The following is a 22,329-nucleotide window of genomic DNA, read 5'->3' as shown; positions in this document are numbered from 1 at the left end:
GGGGCTCGGTGGAGCTGGGCACTGGGGCGTTGGTGGCAGCGCTGAGGGGCCCCTTGCTGCCCCCATCATGGCATCTGCTCCCATCATCCTCTACCTCTGTGAGTTTCGGAGACAGCCTGCACGTGTATCCATGTGGGGGTGCGGGGGGTATCTGAGACCAGGGCGTGTGTCCATGGGGGCTATCAGAGACCAGGGCATGTCCATGGGGAGGGCCGATCTGAGACCAGGGCGTGTGCCATGGGGTGGGGGAGAACTGACTCACTCTGGGATCTGGTGCCTAATGACTTGTCTCCTTTCCAGGCTGCTGGCTGGCTGGGCAGAGCGGGGTGTCGGGACATGAGTATCTGTGGGGCAAGGGAAACTTTAGTGTTCAGGACGGGGAGGGGGATTGGAAAAGAGGAGCTGAGCCCTGAACCTTCACCCAAAAAATCAGTTCAACCTCCTTGTATTGATCCCAGGGGGCTGAGATCAGAACCTGGCCCTGCCCCCAGTGCAGTCCGGGGTGAGTGCTGATTGACGGGGGGCGGGGATGGGTGACCAGACCTCTCGTTTTAAAGGGACAGTCCCATATTTAACCGTCCTGGAGGTGTCCCGAGTTTTTCTTAAAAACAGGCAAATTATCCTGTATTTTCTGTCTCCCCCGTCAGTAACTGCCGGATCCCTGCTCGCCAGCCGCCTGCCCCCAGTGGCTGACGACACGGGTGGGTGTGCAAGGTTGGTAACAGGGCGAAGATGCAGCGTGTGGAGCCGGCCGCTCCCCTGCTGGTCCATCAGCGCAGCCCCCACTGCGCCAGCTTTTGGCCAGCAGGGTCCTGCCCCCTGTCCTGTTTCTGCCCTGTGCGAGCTGCGGTGGCTGGTGGGTGCGGGCAGGTGCTAGACACCAGCTGGTTACGTGTTGCCTTTGCTGCCCACCCATCAGCACTTTACGTGCTCCCCCTCTCGCTGTCCTCTCCCTGCTTTGCCCCTTCACCCCCAGCCCAGCCCCGCTGCTCCTCCCTATCTGCCCCCCGGCGGGGCGCAGCCCAACCCAGTGCTGAGGGGAGAACCAGCCACTGGTCAGAGCGCTCAGCTCACCCACAGCCTGGCTGGCAGGCTCCTCCCTTCCTCCCCCCACTGCTTCTGGCTGGGCCGGTGCCCAGGAAAGCCCAAGACCCTCCAACCTGGGGCACTGGCCAGGAGGAGCCAAGCCCTGGGTGTGCCAAAGCCCCTGCACTGGCACAGGGGAGCCTCTCCACCCCTCAGCTAAGCTCTGGAGTGGGGGGGGGAAAGCAATTTCCAGTCTGTTCCCACCCCGAACCTGCAGGCTTCACAGCAGCCCCCGGGGCAGGGGCTTAGCACCCTCTTCACCCCCCACCTCCTTGCCCTGGGTCCTGCGAGCTGGAAGTGGTCCCATTGCCGTGACCTGCAGCCCACAACAAGCCCGTGGGGATAGCTGATTAGCAGCGCTGCAAAGGCCCTGGAGATCCTTTTCACTTCCTGGCTGGGTTATTTTCTGCCCTGCTGTGTCTTTCCTCCTCTCCGAGCTCACTCTCCTGGCTTCCCATCGGACGCTGCAGTCGGGTGTGTGGCACCCACCCCACCTGCCCTGCCTAAGGATAGGGTTACCATATCTAATAAATAAAAAAGAGGACCCTCCACGGGCCCTGGCCCCGCCCCTTCCCCACCCTAGCCCCGCCCCAACTCCGCCCCTTCTCCACCCTAACTCCGCCCCCTCCTCCCTCCCACTCCCAGCCACGCGGAAAGGGCTGCCCGAGTGCTACCGGCTTCATGGTTTGCCAGGCAGCCCCCAGACCCTGCGCCCCCAGCCGTCGCTTCCCCAGTGCAGCTGGAGCCCGGGAGGGGAAGTGCCCAGCCGGGGGCACAGGGTCTGGAGGCTGCCCGGCAAACCGTGAAGCCGGTAGCGCTCGGGCTTTGGGCAGCCCCTATGCCTCTGGATCCTGCGCCCCCAGCCGGGCTCTTCCCCTCCCGGGCTCCAGCGGCGCAGAGTCCGGAGGCACGGGGACTGCCCGAAGCAGGTAGCGCTCGGGCAGCTCGGCTCTTAAACAGAGCCGAAGAGTCGGGGAGGAGCAGAGCCACCATTTTCCCGGACATGTTCGGCTTTTTGGCAATTGCCCCCGGATGGGGGTTTTGAGTGCCGAAAAGCCGGACATGTCCGGGAAAAAGAGGACGTATGGTAACCCTACCTAAGGAGAACGGACCCAACGTGGGACTGGCCCTGCCCGGATTGTAACCACCCAGGGTCCGAGCAGCAGGGGTCGGGATCACCTTGCAGCCAACACACCCGCTTGTCACTAACCCGTATCCAGCACCCGCCACCATCCCCAGAAGCCGTATTTCACCCCCATTTCCATCCTGTCTCTCCCCCACCTCCCATCTGTCCATTTGCTAATGTAAGGGGAGTGTTTGCCCCTCACTGACAGTGGGGTTTTTGGTTGGCCAGCTCCCAGAGCCAAAGAAAGGGGAAGGGCTGATGGGAAATCAAGACCCTGAGACTGACAATCCCCAGGGGCAATGGGGAGAGGCCAATGCTCCAGATCAGCCCGACTGAGAGGACAGGCAGGCCAGGGAGGGAGTCAGGATCCCAGGGTCCCATCCTCTCTGTGAGCTGGAGCTGTCTGAGCCAGAGCGGGTGAGCTAAGGAGGGAGCAGCAGCCAAGCCGAGCTGGGAGCAGGACCAGGCGAGGACTGAAGGTAACTGCTCCTAATGGCCCCCCTCCATCGCCTTCTCCTGCCTTAGCCCTGTCCCCCTGTGGAGTGCAGGAATCCCGGGCCGCACTCCGGGGCACTGAACGGTGCTGTTTCCCCAGGATAGTTTTCTCCAAGCGCCGCGAGCGTGTGTTGTTTTGGAAATAGCGCTGGGCGCATCTCGGGGCGCGGGCAGGCTATGCTTTGCCTCGGGCAGTGCCTGGGTGCCCGGCCTGCTGGGAGTTGTGCAGGTGATGGCTCTGGGCTGCAGGGAGGAGTTGGTCAGATTGAGGAGGGGGGACAAAGGAGACCCGATGGGTTTTTATTTTATTTTTTCTTCCCCCAACCCCCTTCTGGCTTCCTAGGCAGGGCACCGCGTCCGGCTGCTGGGTTTGTGGGTGTTCTCCTGTGCAATGCCGGCTGTGCAAACCCTTCCGTGGCTGGATCATTCTTGTGTTTTTATTTTAAGTACAAAATAAATACGTATAACGAATTGAAAAGTATGTCATTAGTAATTGGATATGTCGGGTGGCGCCTTATTTTATGTGTTCGCTCCCCCTGATGTTAGAACCTGCCTACGCCACTGAATATCACCTGAGGGGGTGTGGCCACCACCAGAGCAAGTGTCTGACCTGTGTGTGACGGGGTCCCCAGGGTGCAACCCGGCCTGTGGGGCCGCTGAACCCTCAGGCTGCCTCTGACCCTGTGATGCTGATGTCAAGTTAAGAACCTGGGAGAAGCTCTGCACTCACACAGCCATCCACAGGCAGGGACCCACCCAGCTGTGTTACACCAATGATCTCCCAGCCACTCAGGTACCATCAATAGGGCGGCTCCAGCCAATTCCCCCCAGCTCCCCAGCCTTGCACCCCAGACCGGTACCGTCCTGCACTGATCAGAAGCCAGTCCTGTGTCAGTTCATTAAGTTCCCCCCTCCCTCAGTGTGGACTGGACACGCACTAGCCTTTGTAAACTGAGCTGAGATTTTCCAAGCACTTCAACCAAAACACACTGTTTTAGGTCAAATATAAAACAGATTTATTAACTGCAGGAGAGATTTTAAGTGGTTAGAAGGAGCAGGCGCAGAGATCAGAGTTGGCTACTTAAGAAATAAAAATATATTTGCAGTCTAAATTCTACAAACGAAACAGGATTTGAATCAGGCAGTGTCTCCCCCTGACACATGGTACAAGCAGGTTATAGATTCTCAATACACAGACTGGACTCCATTCCAGCCTGGGACCACCCTTCCCCAGTGCAAAGTCTTTGTCCTCCAGATGTTCCTCCAGATGTTTTGTTGTGGGGAAGAGAAGCCCAGGGGTTATGTCCCTTCCCCTCTTTTATATTTTCTTCCAGCTTCCTGGAAAGATCTTTGCTGTGACCAGGGGATCAGGCAGTTCCCATTGGTCAAGCAATCTCCATGGGAGGGAGGAAGGGGAGCCCTCGAGGTCAGGCAGGTCTCTGGGTAAGGGGAGTAGGAGCGAGGACTCAGATCCTTTCACTCGCCAATCCCACCGAGATGTGTATAAGAAAGGAAAGTTCCCCACAATAGCGGGACCATTCCCCCGCTTACACTAGGAGCGGGGTCAGTGGCCGCCTTGCCCGTCCGTCCGGAGAGTGAAATGAACCGGTTCCTCCCCGCAAAGCCCGGCTGTTCTGGAAACAAGCGGCTCTGCTCCGGTGACTCCCAAAGGAGTGAGACTTGGAGCCGGTCTGACTCCGGCTGTTGGCTGCTAACCCTAAACTTAACCCTAACCTTAACCCTAACCCCATTTCAATAGACAGGCCGGGTTTGATTCCTTGTCCAGGGGTTTAACCCGAAAGCTTTGCCTTTGAACGGCTGCTGCTGGGGGTTTGCCCAGGAGCCGAGTAGAACCAGGGGCTCAGTTTGAAACAGCCTGTGTAATGCTGGCGAGGGAGAGAGATTACAAACCCCTTGGACCCTCTGGGCCAGTGAGACCCTCTGCAAACAGCAGCCGGGCTACCGGAGTTTGGGGGGACAGGCCTAGTGCGGGGGGAAGGGATTAGAGGTGAGACGGGCTGAGATCAAGGAGGGAGTGGGGAGAGGAATTTGAGGGGAGAGAGACAGGGGCAGGTGGGTGCGTGCTGGAGGGGTGACAGGACGGGAGTTTGAGGGGAGACTGGAGAGGAGGAGGAGGTGGAAGGGGAATGGGGGCGAGCGGGACAGGGGGATGGGGATGGGCTCCCCGCTCACAGAATCAGGGTTGGCAGCATAGTCCCCACTCACCAGCAGCCAAGCTTCCCCCCCCCCCACCAGCTGTTTGGCGGCACTTAGGACTTTCCAGGAGGGAGGGAGAGGAGTGGGGACACGGCACGCTCAGGGGAGGAGGCAGTAAAGCGGCAGGGCGAGGGTGGGGACTTGGGGGAAGGGGGTGGAATTGGGGCAGGGCAAGGGTGGGGTAGGGGCGGGGGTTCGAGCACCCACGGGGCAGAGGGGTGGCCCCCACTATCACCAGAGAAAGAAACAGATCTTAAGATGGTTAAAGAAAACTTGGTTTGATAACATCCTGTCTGGCAAGAAATCACTTCTCAATAGTTGTGGTTGTGAAACCCTCATTGCTTGATTGGTTTGCCATTATGGTCTCCACTTCCCTATTGTTTGTCTGTAATGGTCTCGGTCTGGTTCTTTAATAGTTTCTGTCTGTTACATAATTAATTTTGCCAGGTGTAAATTAATGAAGGTGGTGGGGTAGGATTGGTTAGAGAATTTTGTTACACTATGTTAGGATTGGTTAGTAAAATTTGAGTATACTGATTGGTTAAGATATAGCTAAGCAGGGTTCGAGTTTCACTATATAAACTGGGGTCCAAAAGGAAGTTCTTTGGGAATCAACTTCAGGACACAGCCCCAGAGATCAGAGCTGCCAGACCTCAACGCTCTGCCAATGACACCGGGCAGCAACTGGAGTCTCCCAGATGGACCTGATCCTCACTGGCCATGAAGAAAAGTTCATCTGTCTTACTGGGAGTGGTGAGCACTGTCTGTGTAGCGTGTGCCGTCTGTAGTGTTACCATATTTGAACATTCAAAAAAGAGGACACTCCATGGGGGGGACCTTTGCTGTTGCAGCTGCCCTCTTGGATGTTTTTAGATATTTAAATATGTCCATATTTTCCTGGGAGGAATTTTTAAAATGTAGAAAATTCCTCCTGGATGGCAATTTAAGCACCAAAAAGCCTGACATGTCCACGGACGTATGGTAACCCTACCTAAAGTTTTTTTTTAAAAAGATGGGCCTGAACTAGAAATGAGTTCTGTTTCACATGTGTGGGTCCCAGCTGCTCCCTGCCCCCTCATTGAAGCAGGTGTGCAGGGTTCCTGCCCTGGGAACTGCAGGGCACCAGTGGACGTGGGGCTGACTGCAGACAGGGGCATGGGGCAGGGCTAGCTGGAGACAGGGGGTGTGGAGCTGGCTGCGGGCAGGGCAGGGGGTGAGGAGCTGGCTGGAGACAGAATGCGAGGTTGGCTGGAGACGGGGGCGTGTGGGGCGGGGTGGAGGCAGGGCAGGGGGTGCGGGCTGGCTGCAGGCAGGGCAGGGGGTGTGGCAGGGGCTGGCTGCAGGGCTGGGGTGCGGAGCTGGCTGGAGACAGGGGCTGGCTGCAGGCAGGGCAGGGGGTGTGGGGCTGGCTGGAGGCAGGGCAGGGGGTGTGGGCATAGGCGCCAACTCCGTAGGTGCTCCAGGGCTGGAGCACCCGCCGGGAAAAATTGGGTGGGTGCAGAGCACCCACCGGCAGCTCCCTGCTGCACCCCCCTACCCCAGCTTGCCTCCGCCTCCTCCCCTGAGTCAGCGCCTATGGGTGGAGCTGGCTGGCAGGGGGTGCAGCAGGGGCTGGAGACAGGGGCTGGCTGTGGGCAGGGTGGTGGGTACTCCTGGGGAGAGCGGCTTGGAGCAGCCGGAGCCGAGCAGCAGGACTCAGCCCAGACCAGCAGAGGAGCCGGGGACCCGCCGGGCAGCGGCACAGCAATAGGGCCCGTGCCCAGGGCCAGGCAGCGCCCGCATGGCTCCCACTCCCACAATGCCACGCCCCCAGCCGGGGTGGGGCCGGAAGAGGAATGACATCGCTTCCTGGCCGGCCGGAGCCCATCAAAGTGGCAGCGCCCCCTCCCACAGTGCGGGGAAAGCAGGTTACACGTTTAGCCAGAGCCGGGCGAGCATCCCAGACACGCAGCAACTCTAGGCTGACCGTGCCTCCCTATTTTCCCGGACATGTTCGGCTTTTTGGAAATTCCTCCCGGACGGCGACTTGAGAACCAAAAAGCCGGACATGTCCAGGAGAATACGGACCTACGGTAACCCTAGCAGTCTGGTTTGGGTGATGGTTACTAAACAAAGGTTATGTAGGATATGACTGTGTAACGCTCTTTTACTGGTAAAAGGTCCTGCATACCTGCAGAAGCAGTAAACACCCAGAGCCCCATGTATTGGGAAAGGGTGTGGGTACTTAAATTGACCAGGTTAGTTACACCCTGAACCCTACGGATTGGGTCCGGGTAGGTGCTTTTCGCCTGGAGCCCTACGGATTGGGAAAAGGTGGGGTGAACTAATCTGTGCAGGTAACATCCCACGCCCAGCCGCACACTTGGGATGGGGGGGGCTCTGCATTGATGGGACCCTCAGAGCCAGGCTCTGCCCTGAGTCCTGGGCCCAGCAGAGGGGATGCCCAGCCGGGGAGCAGGGACAGAGTCACTGGGGGGGTCCCAGACAGTGGGGAGCAGCCTTCTACCCTGCACATGGTCTGACGCTGCCCTGGTCACCGCGGTGTCGGGCACCTGCCAGTCGAGCATTAAGCGACGTGGCCCCGTCTGTCATGGGCAGGTCGTTCTCTCTCGTCTTTTCCCCTGGGGAGGTCTGTGCTCACTGCAGAGGGTGTGGTTTGGGGGGTCAATGGCCACGCTGCCCCGGGTCAATAACGGAGTAGGCCGGCCGGGGGAGGGCGCCTGGGCTTGGAGCCGGAGGTGGGGAGGTTTGGGGGGCTCTTGGCTGCTGGGGGAGCTCGTTCTGCAGCCTGGACCCGGACCCAGACCTGGAGGAAGTTCTGTCCCCTGCCCAGACGAACGTGACCCTGATTGTTGCTGGGCCGGAGGCAGGGAGCCGTCGCCCCAGAGCTGTGGGCTGTTGCAAGACACACTTCCCCTTTTCACAGATTTTTCGGCTGCTGGTTTAGCAACTTTGGATCTAAATTTATCCCTCCCCCTTCCCATTAAGGGTGCCAGAAACCACAACCACCCGTCTGTCCCATCTGTCTCACACCACTGTGCTAAGAATAGCATCTGCAGTGACACTACCTGAGAAGGAGGTTGTCTAGGCCCCTCCACCCTCATGCTCCAGGGCGGGTGCTGGGCCCAGCCAGGTCAGGAAGGTATCTCTGCCCTGCTGCAGGAGGTGATGAGGGGAGTAGGGGGGGACCAGGCAGCTGCAGGAGGGGATGTGCTTTGCTGGGTGTGGCAGGGAGATGACTTTGCTCTGACCGTGGTAGATTTGGCCTGGAGATTGCAGAAAAACCATCTGATGGGAAGAAAGGGGCCGAGCGCATCACGGGCTTCCTGGGGCTGCAGCCCCCAGCACAGTTCCTCATTCCGCTCGCACTCGGGCCTCAGACTCGGTGGAGCTCATCACCAGGGTGTTGGTGGCAGCGCTGAGGGGCCCCCACTGCCCCATCATGGTGTCTGCTCTCACCGTCCTCCTCCTCGGTGAGTACCAGAGACAGCCAGGGCGCATGCCCAGGATCTGAGACCAGGGCGTGTGCCCATGGGTGTGTGTGTGTGTGACACTAGAGCAGAGAGCAACAGAGGGTCCTGTGGCACCTTTGAGACTAACAGAAGTACTGGGAGCATAAGCTTTCGTGGGTAAGAACCTCACTTCTTCAGATGCAAGTAATGGAAATCTCCAGAGGCAGGTATATATCAGTGTGGAGATAACGAGGTTAGTTCAATCAGGGAGGGTGAGGTGCTCTGCTAGCAGTTGAGGTGTGAACACCAAGGGAGGAGAAACTGTTTCTGTAGTTGGATAGCCATTCAGTCTTTGTTTAATCCTGATCTGATGGTGTCAAATTTGCAAATGAACTGGAGCTCAGCAGTTTCTCTTTGGAGTCTGGTCCTGAAGTTTTTTTGCTGTAAGATGGCTACCTTTACATCTGCTATTGTGTGGCCAGGGAGGTTGAAGTGTTCTCCTACAGGTTTTTGTATATTGCCATTCCTGATATCTGACTTGTGTCCATTTATCCTCTTGCGTAGTGACTGTCCAGTTTGGCCAATGTACATAGCAGAGGGGCATTGCTGGCATATGATGGCATATATAACATTGGTGGACGTGCAGGTGAATGAGCCGGTGATGTTGTAGCTGATCTGGTTAGGTCCAGTGATGGTGTTGCTGGTGTAGATATGTGGGCAGAGTTGGCATCGAGGTTTGTTGCATGGGTTGGTTCCTGAGTTAGAGTTGTTATGGTGCGGTGCGTGGTTGCTGGTGAGAATATGCTTAAGGTTGGCAGGTTGTCTGTGGGTGAGGACTGGCCTGCCTCCCAAGGTCTGTGAAAGTGAGGGATCATTGTCCAGGATGGGTTGTAGATCACTGATGATGCGTTGGAGAGGTTTAAGCTGAGGACTGTAGGTGATGGCCAGTGGAGTTCTGTTGGTTTCTCTTCTGGGCCTGTCTTGTAGCAGGAGGCTTCTGGGTACACGTCTGGCTCTGTTGATTTGTTTCTTTATTTCCTTGTGTGGGTATCGTAGTTTTGAGAATGCTTGGTGAAGATCTTGTAGGTGTTGGTCTCTGTCTGAGGGGTTGGAGCAGCTGCGATTGTACCTCAGTGCTTGGCTGTAGTGCTTGGTGTTCACACCTCAACTGCTAGCAGAGCACCTCACCCTCCTTGATTGAACTAACCTCGTTATCTCCACACTGATATATACCTGCCTCTGGAGATTTCCATTACTTGCATCTGAAGAAGTGAGGTTCTTACCCACGAAAGCTTATGCTCCCAGTACTTCTGTTAGGCCTGGTCTATACTACCCGCCTGAATCGGCGGGTAGAAATCGACCTCTCGGGGATCGATTTATCACGTCCCGTCAGGACGCGACAATCGATCCCCGAATCGGCGCTCTAACTCCACCAGCGGAGGTGGTAGTAAGCGCCGCCGACAAAAAGCGGCAGAAGTCGATTTTGCCGCCGTCCTCACAACGGGGTAAGTCGGCTGTAATACGTCGAATTCAGCTACGCTATTCACGTAGCTGAATTTGCGTATCTTAAATCGACTCCCCGCTGTAGTGTAGATGTACCCATAGTCTCAAAGGTGCCACAGGACCCTCTGTTGCTTTTTACAGATTCAGACTAACACGGCTACCCCTCTGATACTAGAGCAGAGGTGGGCAAACTATGAATGGGGGTAGGGGTCCCGGGGGGCAGTCAGGAAGGAGCAGGAGTTGGATGGGGTGGCGGGGGGGCAGTCAGGGGCAGGAGTTCTGGGGGCTGTCAGGGGACAGGGAACAGGGGGGGAGTTGGATGGGGCAGGAGTCTTGGGGCGGTCGCCAGGGGGTGAGAAGCAGGAGGGGTCGGATAGGGGGCAGGGCCAGGCCATACCTGGCTGTTTTGGGAGGCACAGCCTCCGCTAATCGGCCCACCATACAATTTTGGAAACCTGATGCAGTCCTCACCACAAAAAGTTTGCCCACCCCTGGACCAGGGCGTGTGCCCATGGAGGGATCTGAGGCCAGGGTATGTGCCCATGGGAGGGATCTGAGACCAGGGTGTGGGTGGGATCCAGTGGCTCTGGGATCTGGTCCCTAACCTACCGTCTCCTCTCCAGGCTGCTGGCTGGCCAGGCAGAGTGGGGTGTCAGGAGGTGAGTATCCATGGGGTGGGATATGGGGGAATGTTACCATTAAGGATGGTGGGGAAGGGACAGGGAACAGAGAGCCAAACCCTGAACCGTTACCCCAACCTCACACTAACCCCCTCAACCGCTGTTCCCAGGTCAAAGGGAGTCCCACATCCTGCTGTGCAGGACCCAAAATATGCGCCCTCCCCCCACCAGACCCAGCCAGGCCTAAAAAAACGTACCAACAAACCACTGCCTGCTCCTCTTCTAGAGAGTGGGAATCTAGAGTGCCCGGACTCTCTGCAAGAGAGATAATCTTGATTAGCCCTGGGAAACCAAGATCAGAATCCAGCCCTGTCCCCAGGGGTGACTCCAGATTGGCACCGGTGGGGGCGGGGTGGAGCTGAGATCAAAACCCAGCCCTGCTTCCTGTGTAGTCAGGGCTGACTCCGGATTGACCCCGGGGGGGCTGAGATCAGAGCCTGACAGGCGGGTGTTGTTCACAGAGGCGGTGGATCTGACAGGCCCTGCTCACCCTGCTGTGTATTTCTAGGGTTACCATACGTCTGGATTTTCCCGGACATGTCTGGCTTTTTGGTCCTCAAATCCCCATCCGGGGGGAATTGCCAAAGAGCTGAACATGTCCGGGAAAATGCTTTGCCGGCATCCCTGTCCCCTGCTTACCTTAGAGCGGCTCCAGTGGCTGCTGCTGCTCCCCCCAGACACCTCAGCTCTGTGTAGCTGAAGAGCCGAGCTGCCCGAGCGCTACCGGCTTCACGGTTTGCCGGGCAGCCTCCAGACCCTGTGCCCCCGGCTGGGTGCTTCCCCTCCAAGGCTCCGACTGCACTGGGGAAGCGCCCGGCTGGGGACGCAGGGTCTGGAGGTCTGGGGGCTGCCCAGCAAACCGTGAAGCTGGTAGCGCTCGGGCAGCTGTTTCGCGTGGCTGGGAGGGAGGAGGAGGGGGAATGCGGGGCGCTCAGGGGAGGGGGTGGAGTTGGGGCGGGGACTTTGGGGAAGAGGTTGGAATGGGGGCGGAGTTGGGAAGGGGCAGGGCCGGGGCCCCGTGGAGTGTCCTCTTTTTTAAATATTTTAATATGGTAACCCTAGTATTTCCAGGGGCTGTGAGGACAGGGCAGTTTCTGGACACCTCGGGAATGGGTGGGGGCAGGACAGATAGACAGACACCAACGGGGCAGGGGCTGGCCCCCACCCCACTGAACTCCTGGTTCTTTTTTAATCCAGAGAGAAATTTTCCCAAGCCCTCCCTGTCTGTGAGCCCCCGGGGGGTGACTGAGCTGGGGGAAAACGTCACATTCCAGTGTGTGGGGGAGCAGCCAGGCATGAGGTTTGTTCTGAGTAAAAATGGAGCCTATAAAAAGATTCAGGACCCTTCTGGGAGTGAGGCCGTATTTCCCATCCCCAGCGTGGGACCGGACGACAGCGGAATCTACACCTGCCAGTATCACACCAAATCACAAACAGCTGACTGGTCAGAGCCCAGCGACCCCGTGGAGCTGGTGGTACCAGGTGAGGGGCCCGGCTCGGCGACCCCCCTCCAGCCCCACACCGAGCCGGACCTTTGGGGGGGTCTCCTCCATGCTCAGAACCAGGGCCCAGCCATGGAGCAGGGAGTGAATCACTGGGGGTTTCAGCCCCCCGACCCTGAGCACCGGCAATGATGCCCAGGCTGGATCAGACAGCACCCCCTACTGAGCACCCCGCCCTGCAGCCCGCTGCCCCCTTGTGCTATAAATCCCCCAAATCTTGCTGGCTCTGACCCCACTTGATTCCCCTGGGCCCCCCGACATCCTCCCCATAAAATTTTCTGCTGCCTCCTCCCTGTGGTGTCCCAGATCCTTGGGCGCCGCCTGGGGTGGGGGGACTGAGGGGGGGGGAACAGACCAGCCGCTCCCGGCACTCACAGCTGCTGCTGTTTCCCAGGCGGATCGGAATCACCGGCACCTCCGGGTCTGACCAGCCCCATCATCACCGGGGTGAGTGTGGCGGCCACCAGCCTCCTCCTCCTCCTTGTGGCCTTCGTCTGCTTCAGAATAACCCGAGCCAGTAAGTGCCCCACCCAGCGAGGGAAGGGTTAAACCTGCTGCTAAGCAGGGCGGGATGGGATCACGGCTTGGATGGGGATCTGTGCCGGGAAAGCCAAGGAGCAGGGGGGGCTCAGCAGAGGGAGCTGCTGCATGTGTAATCCCTGTATACACAGCGGTGCCACCCCAGAGGTGGCCGCGTCTCAGTGCCTGGCTAAGGGTCCCTGTATAACCAGCCGCCGGCACCGTGCTTCTCAGGTACCTGGGGTGACAGAGGAGCCGACTGGCCTGGATCAATTTCGTTATAACGAATCACTAACGAGGGAGGATGGGGGACAGGAAAAGCCCCCCTGAGTTAATCTGCCCCTCCCCCTAATCCATGCTATGGTGTTGCGCTGCCCCCTGCTGGTCCTTCCCAGCAGGGATCCAGGTTCAGCAGCAGAGGGGAGCCCCCCAGACCCCCCCATCCCTGCTGCCCTGTGGGGGTGAGTGGCCGGGCGCTGGGACCGGGGGATCCCGATTGGCTCATGGGGGATTCTGGTTTGTGTCCCTCTGCAGGAAAAGGAGCCGCACCCAGACCGAGCAGGTAGGAACCCGACTCCTCCCCCCTCCCAATTGACCTGCTGGGGTCGCAGGACTCCTGGGTTCTCTCCCAGCTCAGGGAGGGGAGTGGAGTCTAGTGGTTAGAGCGGGGGGGTGGGGGTGGTAAGGGGGGCTCAGGGAACTGGGTTCAGGGTTAGGCAGGATGGGGGACTCTCTGGGTGTGTTGGGGAATCTTCCCACAGGTGGGGGGATATGACATTTACAAGTGGATTTTCTCTTTTAGCACCAGCCCTATGGGGGCATTAAAGGCACCGGCTCAGCAAGACCCCATCTGTGAGTAACTCACCCAAGTGGGAATCAAGGTGGGGCAGGACCCCGGGGGGCAGGGTCTGACTTACAGCTGCTGCTGGGCAGGACTAAGGAGAGGGTCCCAGAGGTAGCCGGTGTCAGCTGAGAGTGTTGGACTCCCAGGAGCTCCCTGGGGCCACCCTCCCTTCCCGCGCTGGTTCCCCACCCACTCCTGGCTCCCAGCCCCCTGCTCTAACCACTAGTCTAGACCCCACTCCCCTCCCGAGCCAGGGCGAGAACACAGGCGTTTGGACTCCCAGCCCCCCGCCGCCGCTGTAACTCCCCAGACATCTCTGTGCCTCAGTTTTCCTCTCTGTAACATGGGGCTCATGACCCTGGCCCATGCTGTGGGGTGGGGGAGGGGTGGCTGTGCTGGTCTCTGAGCCCCCTGGCTGGACAGAGGGGTCGGAGCTGGGTGTGGGGTTCTGCTCTGGGCCGGCCGGGGATGCAGCTCAGCGGGTGTCTCTGTTCCACAGATGCCTCCATCGACGAATGGAAAGAGACACAGAACCTGGTAAGTGTCCCCTGTTCTCCCTGGGGCCTGACCCCCAACCCTGACCCACATGGGCTCCAGCAGCCCCCTCACCCCCCCAGCCTTTCCTGGCACACTCACTGGTTTGAGGTGGCACTAACATAGCTGGGGGGGGAGCAGGGGAAGCGGCCGCTCCCCCACTGAGCACATATCCAAAAGTGGCGCCGACTCATGGGTGCTCCAAAATTCAGTGGGTGGGTGCAGAGCACCCACCGGCAGCGCCCCACCCCATGCCCCAGCCCCAGCTCACCTCTGCTCCGCCTCCTCCCCTGAACGCGCTGCCCCGCTCTGCTTCTCCGCCCCCCCCCGCTTCCCAGAATCAGCTGTTCGCGCGGGAAGCCTGGGAGGGCGGAGAAGCAAGCGGCGGCGCGCTCAGGCCCAGGGAGGTGGAGGCGGAGCAGAGGTGAGCTGGGGCGGAGAGCGCAGCGCCGGCTCTAACTTTTTTGTCACTGCCCCGAGCAAAAAAAAAAAAAGCAAGGGGGTGCGGCCGGAGGAGCGAGGTGCAAGGGGGGCGCGGTGCGGCCGGAGGAGCTAAGGGGGCGGCGCGGCATGGCCAGAGGAGCGAGGGGGGGCGCAGCATGGCCGCAGCGCGGCCGGAAGAGCCAATGGGGGGTGTGGCCAGAGGAGGAGCCAAGGGGGGTGCCTTTTTTACATGTTTGCTCCCTCTGCTCTTAGAGTGTGTGTGTGTGTGTGTGTGTCACTCCTCCCCATGACTCTCTCCCCTCCCAGCCCCAGGAGCCCGACCCCGGTGCCGACGGACTCACCTATGCCGAGCTGGACGGCCAGGTGCTGCAGGCCAAGCAGGGGGAACCGGCCCCCGAGCCCACCCAGCCCAGAATGTACGCCGTGATCAACATGAGCCAGGGGGCCCTGCAGTGAGATTCCCCCACAGCCATGGGGCGCTAGCCTCCGGGGGGGGGCGACACCCCCTTGCAGTGCCAAACCCAGAGAATTCTGCTTCTAGGGAAGATTTATGGGGGACGCTGCCCTCCTGCCGCTGCAGCCCCCTTCCCATCGAGTTGCTGTCCCCCTGCCCCGCCCAGACCCACATGTGGGGACCAGTGTGGAGAACTCAGCACAGGAAGGGGGAGGGGATGCACTGAAGTGGCTGTTTATATTATTTTGCATCCTGTTAATCTCCAGATTTGTAATAAACACAGACCCACAAACCAGCCCAACCTGGGCACCCCACAGCCTCCCTGTGCCCATGCCGGAAATGTGTGTAACACCTGGGGGAGATGGGGTCGGGTGCGTGGGCTGGTTATACAGGGACCCCTCACCTGGCACTGGGATGCGGCTACCTCTGGGGTGCAGGGGCTGAATATAGAGAGAACCCTCTACCAGTGCTGGGAGGCGGCCCCTCTGGGGTGGGGCACTGGTTCTACAGGGACCCCTCACCCAGCACTGGGTTGTAGCCCCTCTGGGGAAGGGCATCAGTTGGGCAGGGCACCGGGGTTCACACCCTGACTCTGGGTGAAGCTGCAGAAGGGTCTGATGCCTGTGACCAATTGGCGCCGGCTGTTTACATCCCCTCCATGGGGTCATCCTTTCCCCGCTGTGCTGGGGGATCCATCACCGTGAGCCGGGCTGGGGCGGCAAAGAGGAAGTGATCCCTGGGCGGTGCCCGTATGAAAGATTGCAGAGGTCATCATGCTGTGACCCCAATGTTCCCCTCCTCGGGACCCCGGGCTGGACAACATGGGCACACAGAGAGCCTCACAGCAAATCCCCCACTTGAGACTTCCCCGCAAGGGCCTGGGCCCCACCCCCGGGCCCTGCCTCTTGGGCAACATAGGAATTGCCACTTGCTGGGAGCAGTGCGGGGGCTAGGACACAGAGTGGGGCAGTTCTGAATCCCCCCTGCAGAGAGTGGGGGGGGCTGTTTTCCTTTGAATGAGACTTTCTTGCAGTTCAGCCGTGTGCAGAAGAGGAGTCCCCTCAGCTCCACCATCCTGGCCCCTACACAAGATTCTCCTCCCCCCCGAGACCCTGGCCCCGGCAGGAGATCCTCCCCCCCCCCCCCGAGATCCTGGCCCCTGCAACCTCCGGACCCACAGATTGGCCTGGAAAGACACGACTGACCCACGTCCATCTGCCCCTGGGTGCTCAGAGGTTGTCTGTCTCCCCGATGCCTCAGTTTCCCTTAACTCCTGCTTAAAGAGCCCCCCTGAGCCTGCTCGTCCTCACCTGTAACACTCTGTACATCGGGGGAACACCCGGCGCCCCCATGTTCATCCTTGTAATATGATTGTGTGGGATCCACTGCAGAGTTTGTCATGTCGGGTGTCTTCGGAAGGCTCATGATGCACTGAGCATTGTTGTTACAGTGATGTTATAGGTTGTAATTTCACGTATATAGTTATGAGGCTCAAAATGTGTCCTCGTGGCTTAAAACAAGCCCAGACAAAAACTCTTCCGAAGCAGTTCACACCTCATCAGGGCCTGTGTGGGACAAACCCAGCCCAGCCTCACAGGAACAAAGGTCGCTGGCCTAGGCAGCAACAAAGGATCTGTTGGACTCTCAAGTCACCCCCCTTTGGTCAGTTTGGGATGGCGATGAGGTAATGCTCACCTGACTCCGAAGAGGGGAGCGTGGGGGCAAAGCCAAGAGGGAAGAAAAGACATGATAAAAGGGAGAGTAGTTTGCCATGCTCTCTCTCTTCCACCTCCATCTCTAGCAGGGTTTCTCAAACTGGGGGTCGGAATGCCTCAGGGGGTTGGGAGGTGATTACATGGGGGGTCATGAGCTGTCAGCCTCCACCCCAAACTCCACTTTGCCTCCAGCATTTATAATGGTGTTAAATATATAAAAAAGTGTTTTTAATGTATAAGGGGGTCATACTCAGAGTCTTGCTATGTGAAAGGGGTCCCCAGTGCAAAAGTATGAGAGCCACCGATCTACAGACACCACCACCAACAACCTTTTATGTACTTGAAAACTGTTATGTCCCCTCTCAGTCTTCTCTTCACCAGACTAAACAAACCCAGTTTTTTCAATCTTCCTTCATAGGTCATGTTTTCTAGACTTTTAAACATTTTTGTTGCTCTTCTCTGGACTTTCTCCAATTTCTCCACATCTTTCCTGAAATGTGGAGCCCAGAACTGGAGATAATACTCCAGTTGAGGCCTAATCAGCACGGAGTAGAGCAGAAGAATGACTGCTCGTGTCTTGCTTATGTGATACAGCATGGCCAGAGGGCAGCAGGAGTGGGTTGGAAGGGAGCCTTATTCCCTGTACAGGGAAGAAAGTTTGCTATAGATTAATTAGAGCACCTGAAGCCAGTCACCTGATAAAATCCCCTGCTTAAATCAGACAGGGGAGGAGCTGGAGCAGAGAGGATTGGTGTTGGAACAGAGAGCAGTTTGGAGTGAAGTAGAGGAAAGTTTGGAGAGATACTGTGGTGGGTTAAGAACACCTTAGGTAAGGGGACATCTGGCTTGTGCAGAGGGAGGACCGGAAGCCCCCACAAGCTGAAGGGCAGGAGAGGGAAGTAGCCCAGGGGAAGGAATCACTAGTTCAAGTGGTTTACTGCTATCCCTAGGGCCCCTGGGCTGGGACCTGGAGTAGAGGGTGGGCATGGGTCCCTCCTTCTCCACTCCCCTCCTCTAGGACACTAGTGGGGTAGTTAATATCCTAGTTCAGGGGCAAGAAATGGTGCCCTGAACCCCCCCCCCCGAAGAGAAAGCACAAGACCGCATCATAGTAGTGCTGGCAATCTGCCACACTTACAACACTCCTGCCAATACATCCCAGAATTGTATTTGTGTGTCTGTCTGTAGGTGTGTTTTTTTTTTTTTTTTGCAACAGTATTACACTGTTGACTCATATTTAGCTTGTGATCCAGTATGTGTCAACAGTGTAATGCTGTTACAAAAAAAGCAAACTNTGACCCCCAGATCCCTTTCTGCCGTACTCCTTCCTAGGCAGTCATTTCCCATTCTGTATGTGTGCAACTGATTGTTCCTTCCTAAGTGGAGCACTTTGCATTCATCCTTATTGAATTTCATCCTCTTTACTTCAGACCATTTCTCCAGTTTGTCCAGATCATTTTGAATTTTAATCCTATCCTCCAAAGCACTTGCAGCCCCTCCCAGCTTGGTATTGTCTGCAAACTTTCTAAGTGTATGCTCTGTGCCATGATCTAAATCATTGATGAAGATATTGACTAGAACCAGACCTCATTGAGTAACGGCCTTACTCTGTCCTGGGTCTTTCTTTTGTTTCTCATGTATTTGTAGAATGTTTCCTTTTATGTCCCTAGCTAGTTCGATCTCATTTTGTGCCCTGGCTTTTCTAATTTTGTCCCTACATACTTGTTTATATTCATTCTTTGTAATTTGACTGAGTTTCCACTTTTTGTAGGACTCTCTCTCTTTTTTTTTTTTTTTTTTTTTGAGTTTTAGATCATTGAACATCTCCTGGTGAAGCCAGGGTGGTCTCTTGCCGTACTTCCTGTCTTTCCTACGCAGTGGGATAGTTTGCTCTTGTGCCCTTAATAATGTCTCTTTGGCAGTTTTTCAATGTCTTCAATTGTTTTTCACCTTTGACTTGCTTCCCATGGAATTTTACTTCACCAACATCGTCTGCCTGGTGCTGAGCATGGCGGTCCTGGGGCTGATCCTGGCTGAGGCCTATTGCAGCTGCCTGAGGGGGGTGCCCTAGGTGAGGTGACTCCCCCTTCTGTGCCCCTTGCTCCCCGCAGGGGCTGGGCCCAGGGCAATATGGGCCCCTCTAACTCACCATCTCCCTACACTCCCAGGAGCCTGGACCCAGCAGTGCAGGGAAAAGAATCTCCCCAGGGACAAGCCACTGCACAAAACCTCCTGCCCCCAAACACCCCAGCTTGGGAGAAACCCCTCCCCCCAGACAGCAGCACCCCAGGATTGAACCCCCAATGCCGTGAGCACCAGCCCCCGTGGTACCAGCTAGAGGAGCTGCTCCTGGGCTGGACATGTTGGGCTCCCCGCGGAGCAGCCCCTGGAGGGTGCCAGGATACCACTTGCTGGCCCAGTCAGGCTGGTCTCTGCCTAGGGCTGTCAGGGGGAGCAGGGCCGTAGCAGGGCTCAGCATGGGGAGGGCACCGCCTGCGTCTGTGGGGAGCCCAGAGCACTAGGGGGGCCAGGCACTCGATAACTAACCCCTTCCCGGCTGGATTTCCAGCACCATCCGCTCTGCTCCCTTGCCTTAGGGTCGGGCACCCGGCATTTCATAGCCATGGTCACCCCACCTACCTGCCACCTGCCCCTTCGCAGCCAACTCCTACCTGGGGGTCCCCATTGAGTCTAAACCAGCTGCCCCCAGTTACAGCCTCCCCCTCAGACACCTGCCATCGTCCCCCATCCACCCCGGGCCGCACTGGGCAGGGTGTGTTTGGCCCTAGCACTTTCCAACGGGCGGCTGGGTAGTTAAATCCACCAGGACCACCAGGGCTCATTGCCCTGCCCCGAGCCGGGCTCCCCCAATCCCGCAGAATCACACACGCCCCAGTGCCCAAGACAGAGCCCCCGGCCCACTGTGTGTGGGGCGCTGCATCTGGACCTGGCACTGGAATAACGGCACTGCCCCCTCGGTGTCTGTCCCCCTCCTCTCTCTGCAGCGAGGTCCCCCAGCCCCTTTTCTCTCCCCCCTTCTCTCTAGTTCTCCCCTGCCCTGTATTTCTATTGTACAAACCCCCAGAGCTTCCTTCTCCCCGACCCCCAAATCTCCCCACCGCAGGGAGCGGCTGAGATACCGGAGCCTCCAAATGTCCCCTCGTGCAGGGTTCAGCCAACGAAGGTGAGTGAGAAGTTCAGGCATCATCACGAGAACCTGGAGGAATGAACATTGGGGGAAAGTTGGCGAGACAGAAAGACGGGATTAGTCCAACCCGAGTGGCTGCCGGGCTGGGACCCACCTGGGACATAGGCGAAGTGGGGGAGCAGAAATCCATGACCGAAAATTGGGGTGTTGGAAATGAGGCCTCATTGGTGGATAAAATACTGCGGTGATGGGCTGTGCCGCCCCCCACCCTTTGGGGCCTTAAAGAAAGACTCGCTTCACCATCTTGGCTGCTGCCACCACCCGTCCCTTGGACCCCCTGGGCTGTCTGGACCCTGTCTCCTCCGCGGAGACATCCTGCCACCATCGCCCCTCCCCCAGCTGAACCCCCAACCCAGGAGGAAACAGGGTCGGACTTTACCAGCAGCTGCGCCCCCAGCCTGTGTTTAACCCTGTGCAGTGGGGGGCTGGGGCATGTTCCAGGAACACAACAGGGCACAGAGTGATTTAGCTTCTGGTCCCCCTGATGGCAGGCATTTGGGGGCAGCCGGCTGGGGGGAGCTGGGAGTTTGGGGGAGGTAGGTGGCAGCTGTCAGGAGGGGGGTTGAGGGGGCTGGGATGGGGGACAGGAGTTTGAGGGCAAACAGGCTCCCCCAGAAGGTCAGAGCTGGGGGGGGGTGTAGGATTGTTGGGGTGTCTGAGGGGGGAGGGGCAGATGGTGCTGGCTGGGAGGGATCTGCCATTTCCACCCCTCAGCAGCTTCCCCTCTCACTGCCCCCTCCTGCTCCTGCTCCCTCAGTCCTGGGTCCCCCACTTTCTTTCCCCTCAGTCTCCTGTCCCCACACCTCCCTGTGGCCCACATTCCCTGCCCCATAATGACCCCCCATGCCTCAGCATCCCCTCCCCTTTTCCTCCTTTCTGCCCCTCCAGATACTCCCCCTACATTCCCAGCCCCCCAATGCCCTTTCCTGACCCCCCCTTCTCTGCTCCCACACTTTGCCATATAGCCCCCACCCTGTAGATCTGAAGTGGGGGGAGCATGATTGTTTCCTGCCAAAAGCCCTGCAGAGCCAGGCGGGGGGGAGGGAGAGGGGATGGAGATGCCCCCATGGCCATGGGGCAGGTTCAGCCTGAAACACACACAGGGGGACCCTACTCATCCCAAATCCCCCCTTCCCTCCCCTTTTACTGTCCTGCCGAGTCCTCCCCTCTCCCACCCCACCCCCTGCCTGTCTTCTAATGGCCCCCACATCCCCTCAGCCTCCCTCCCTGCTGGGGACAGGCCAGGTGGGAGATGGGCTTATGGGCGGGGGGGGAGGGAGTGAGCATGAGGGGTGAGCAGGCTGGGGGGGGTCTTTCCCATGTAACTCCCCCTACACAGCAAAGTGGGGGGCAGGATGGTTTTCACACTAACTCCCAGTTAAGATGGAGCAGCTCCAGTGTGGGGGGAGGGGTTGGGGGGAGACAACAACCCCCCATGGCCATGGGGCGGGATCAAGAGATGGGAGTTGGGGGCACAGGCTGGGGGTCAGTCTAGGGTCCGAGAAACTGGAGGGCTCGTTCCCATGCAGCCATCGCCCCACCCCGACAGTCCGGCCATCTTAGCCAGGGGGCAGCATGGCCGCCCTGTGAGGGCTGCAGGGGGTGATGGGGTGGCCATGTTAACTGAGGGCCGCCAGGGGTCCCTTCCCTACAACAGGGAGGTCAGGGGCATGAGGGGATGGGACGTGGGGCATGAGGGGCACAACGGGGTGAAGGGACATGGGATGGGGCAGCACTAGGAGGGTGGGGAGCTGATGGGGGGTGGGGGGATGTGAGGGAACTACAGGCTGCGGGGATAGAACGGGGGGACAGCCAGGGACATGAGGGGATGCATGTCAGGGAGCAGAACAGGGGGCTGAGGGGCCCTATGCATGAATGTCAGGGGTGGGGGGGTGAAGAGCAAATGAAATGGGGAGCCAGAGCTGGAGCATCTGCTGGGGGGGGCAGTTTATCTTGAGCTCTGTCCCTGTGATCTTCCCCTCCCCTTTCTGGGGGGCTGGTCGGCTCCCGCCTCCGTGTCCCTTTCGCAGCATCCTGGGGTCGGAGAGGGAAACATGGCTCGGCTGTCGGCCCCTGTGAGCTCTGACTCCGGCCCTGAGCTGCACGGACCCACTGTCCCGGGGATGGGCTGGGGAAGGGACACAGGGCTTTTCACCTCTAAGGGGCTGGCTCTGATCTGTATCCTTTTCTCTAAGCACCAGACCCCACCCCACAAGCAGAGCCAGGGAGAGAACCCAGGAGTCCTGGCTCCCAGCCCCTCCCTGCCCCAATCATTAGACCCCATTCACCTCCCAGAGTCGGGATATATAACAGGGTAGGTGCCGGGCATCAGGTTCACACAGTTTTTCACAGGCAGTAGCAGAAACAGGAAGCGAGCGCCGGCTCTGGTCAGACTTCCCCTTTCATGGCTTTATCAGCTGCTCTTTTAACCACTCAGGATCTAAATTTACCCATTTCTCGCACCCTCATGGGGGGCCGGAAACCACAACCCCTCCTAGCCTCCCACCCATCTGTCCTGTCTCTGTCCTATGCCACTCGGCTAAGAATAGA

The 22,329-nt window shown here is 58.4% G+C and overlaps 1 protein-coding gene across 1 annotated transcript; it reads left to right on the top strand.

Moving 5' to 3' along the window:
• The first annotated feature begins 5,599 nt into the window (after window positions 1-5,599).
• On the top strand, window positions 5,600-14,858 carry LOC117888944 (leukocyte immunoglobulin-like receptor subfamily A member 2). Its single transcript, XM_034792740.1, has 7 exons — window positions 5,600-5,677; window positions 8,184-8,397; window positions 10,503-10,538; window positions 11,757-12,041; window positions 12,456-12,578; window positions 13,924-13,961; window positions 14,709-14,858. The coding sequence occupies exons 2-7, from the start codon at window positions 8,367-8,369 to the stop codon at window positions 14,856-14,858; spliced, it is 663 nt and encodes a 220-aa protein (XP_034648631.1). The 5' UTR covers window positions 5,600-5,677; window positions 8,184-8,366.
• The last annotated feature ends 7,471 nt before the right edge of the window (window positions 14,859-22,329 follow it).

This window comes from Trachemys scripta, chromosome 16 (genome assembly GCF_013100865.1).
Source record: "Trachemys scripta elegans isolate TJP31775 chromosome 16, CAS_Tse_1.0, whole genome shotgun sequence".
Taxonomy (NCBI): domain Eukaryota; kingdom Metazoa; phylum Chordata; order Testudines; family Emydidae; genus Trachemys; species Trachemys scripta.
Note: the sequence above shows the minus strand (reverse complement) of the source record. Positions and strands in the feature narration are given on the sequence as shown.

Coding starts and splice junctions, on each gene's coding strand:
- LOC117888944 (XM_034792740.1), top strand. CDS start 8,367: ATGGTGTCTGCTCTCACCGTCCTCCTCCTCG. Junction 10,539..11,756: donor GCAGAGTGGGGTGTCAGGAG/GTGAGTATCCAT, acceptor TTTTTAATCCAG/AGAGAAATTTTCCCAAGCCC. Junction 12,579..13,923: donor CTTCAGAATAACCCGAGCCA/GTAAGTGCCCCA, acceptor TCTGTTCCACAG/ATGCCTCCATCGACGAATGG.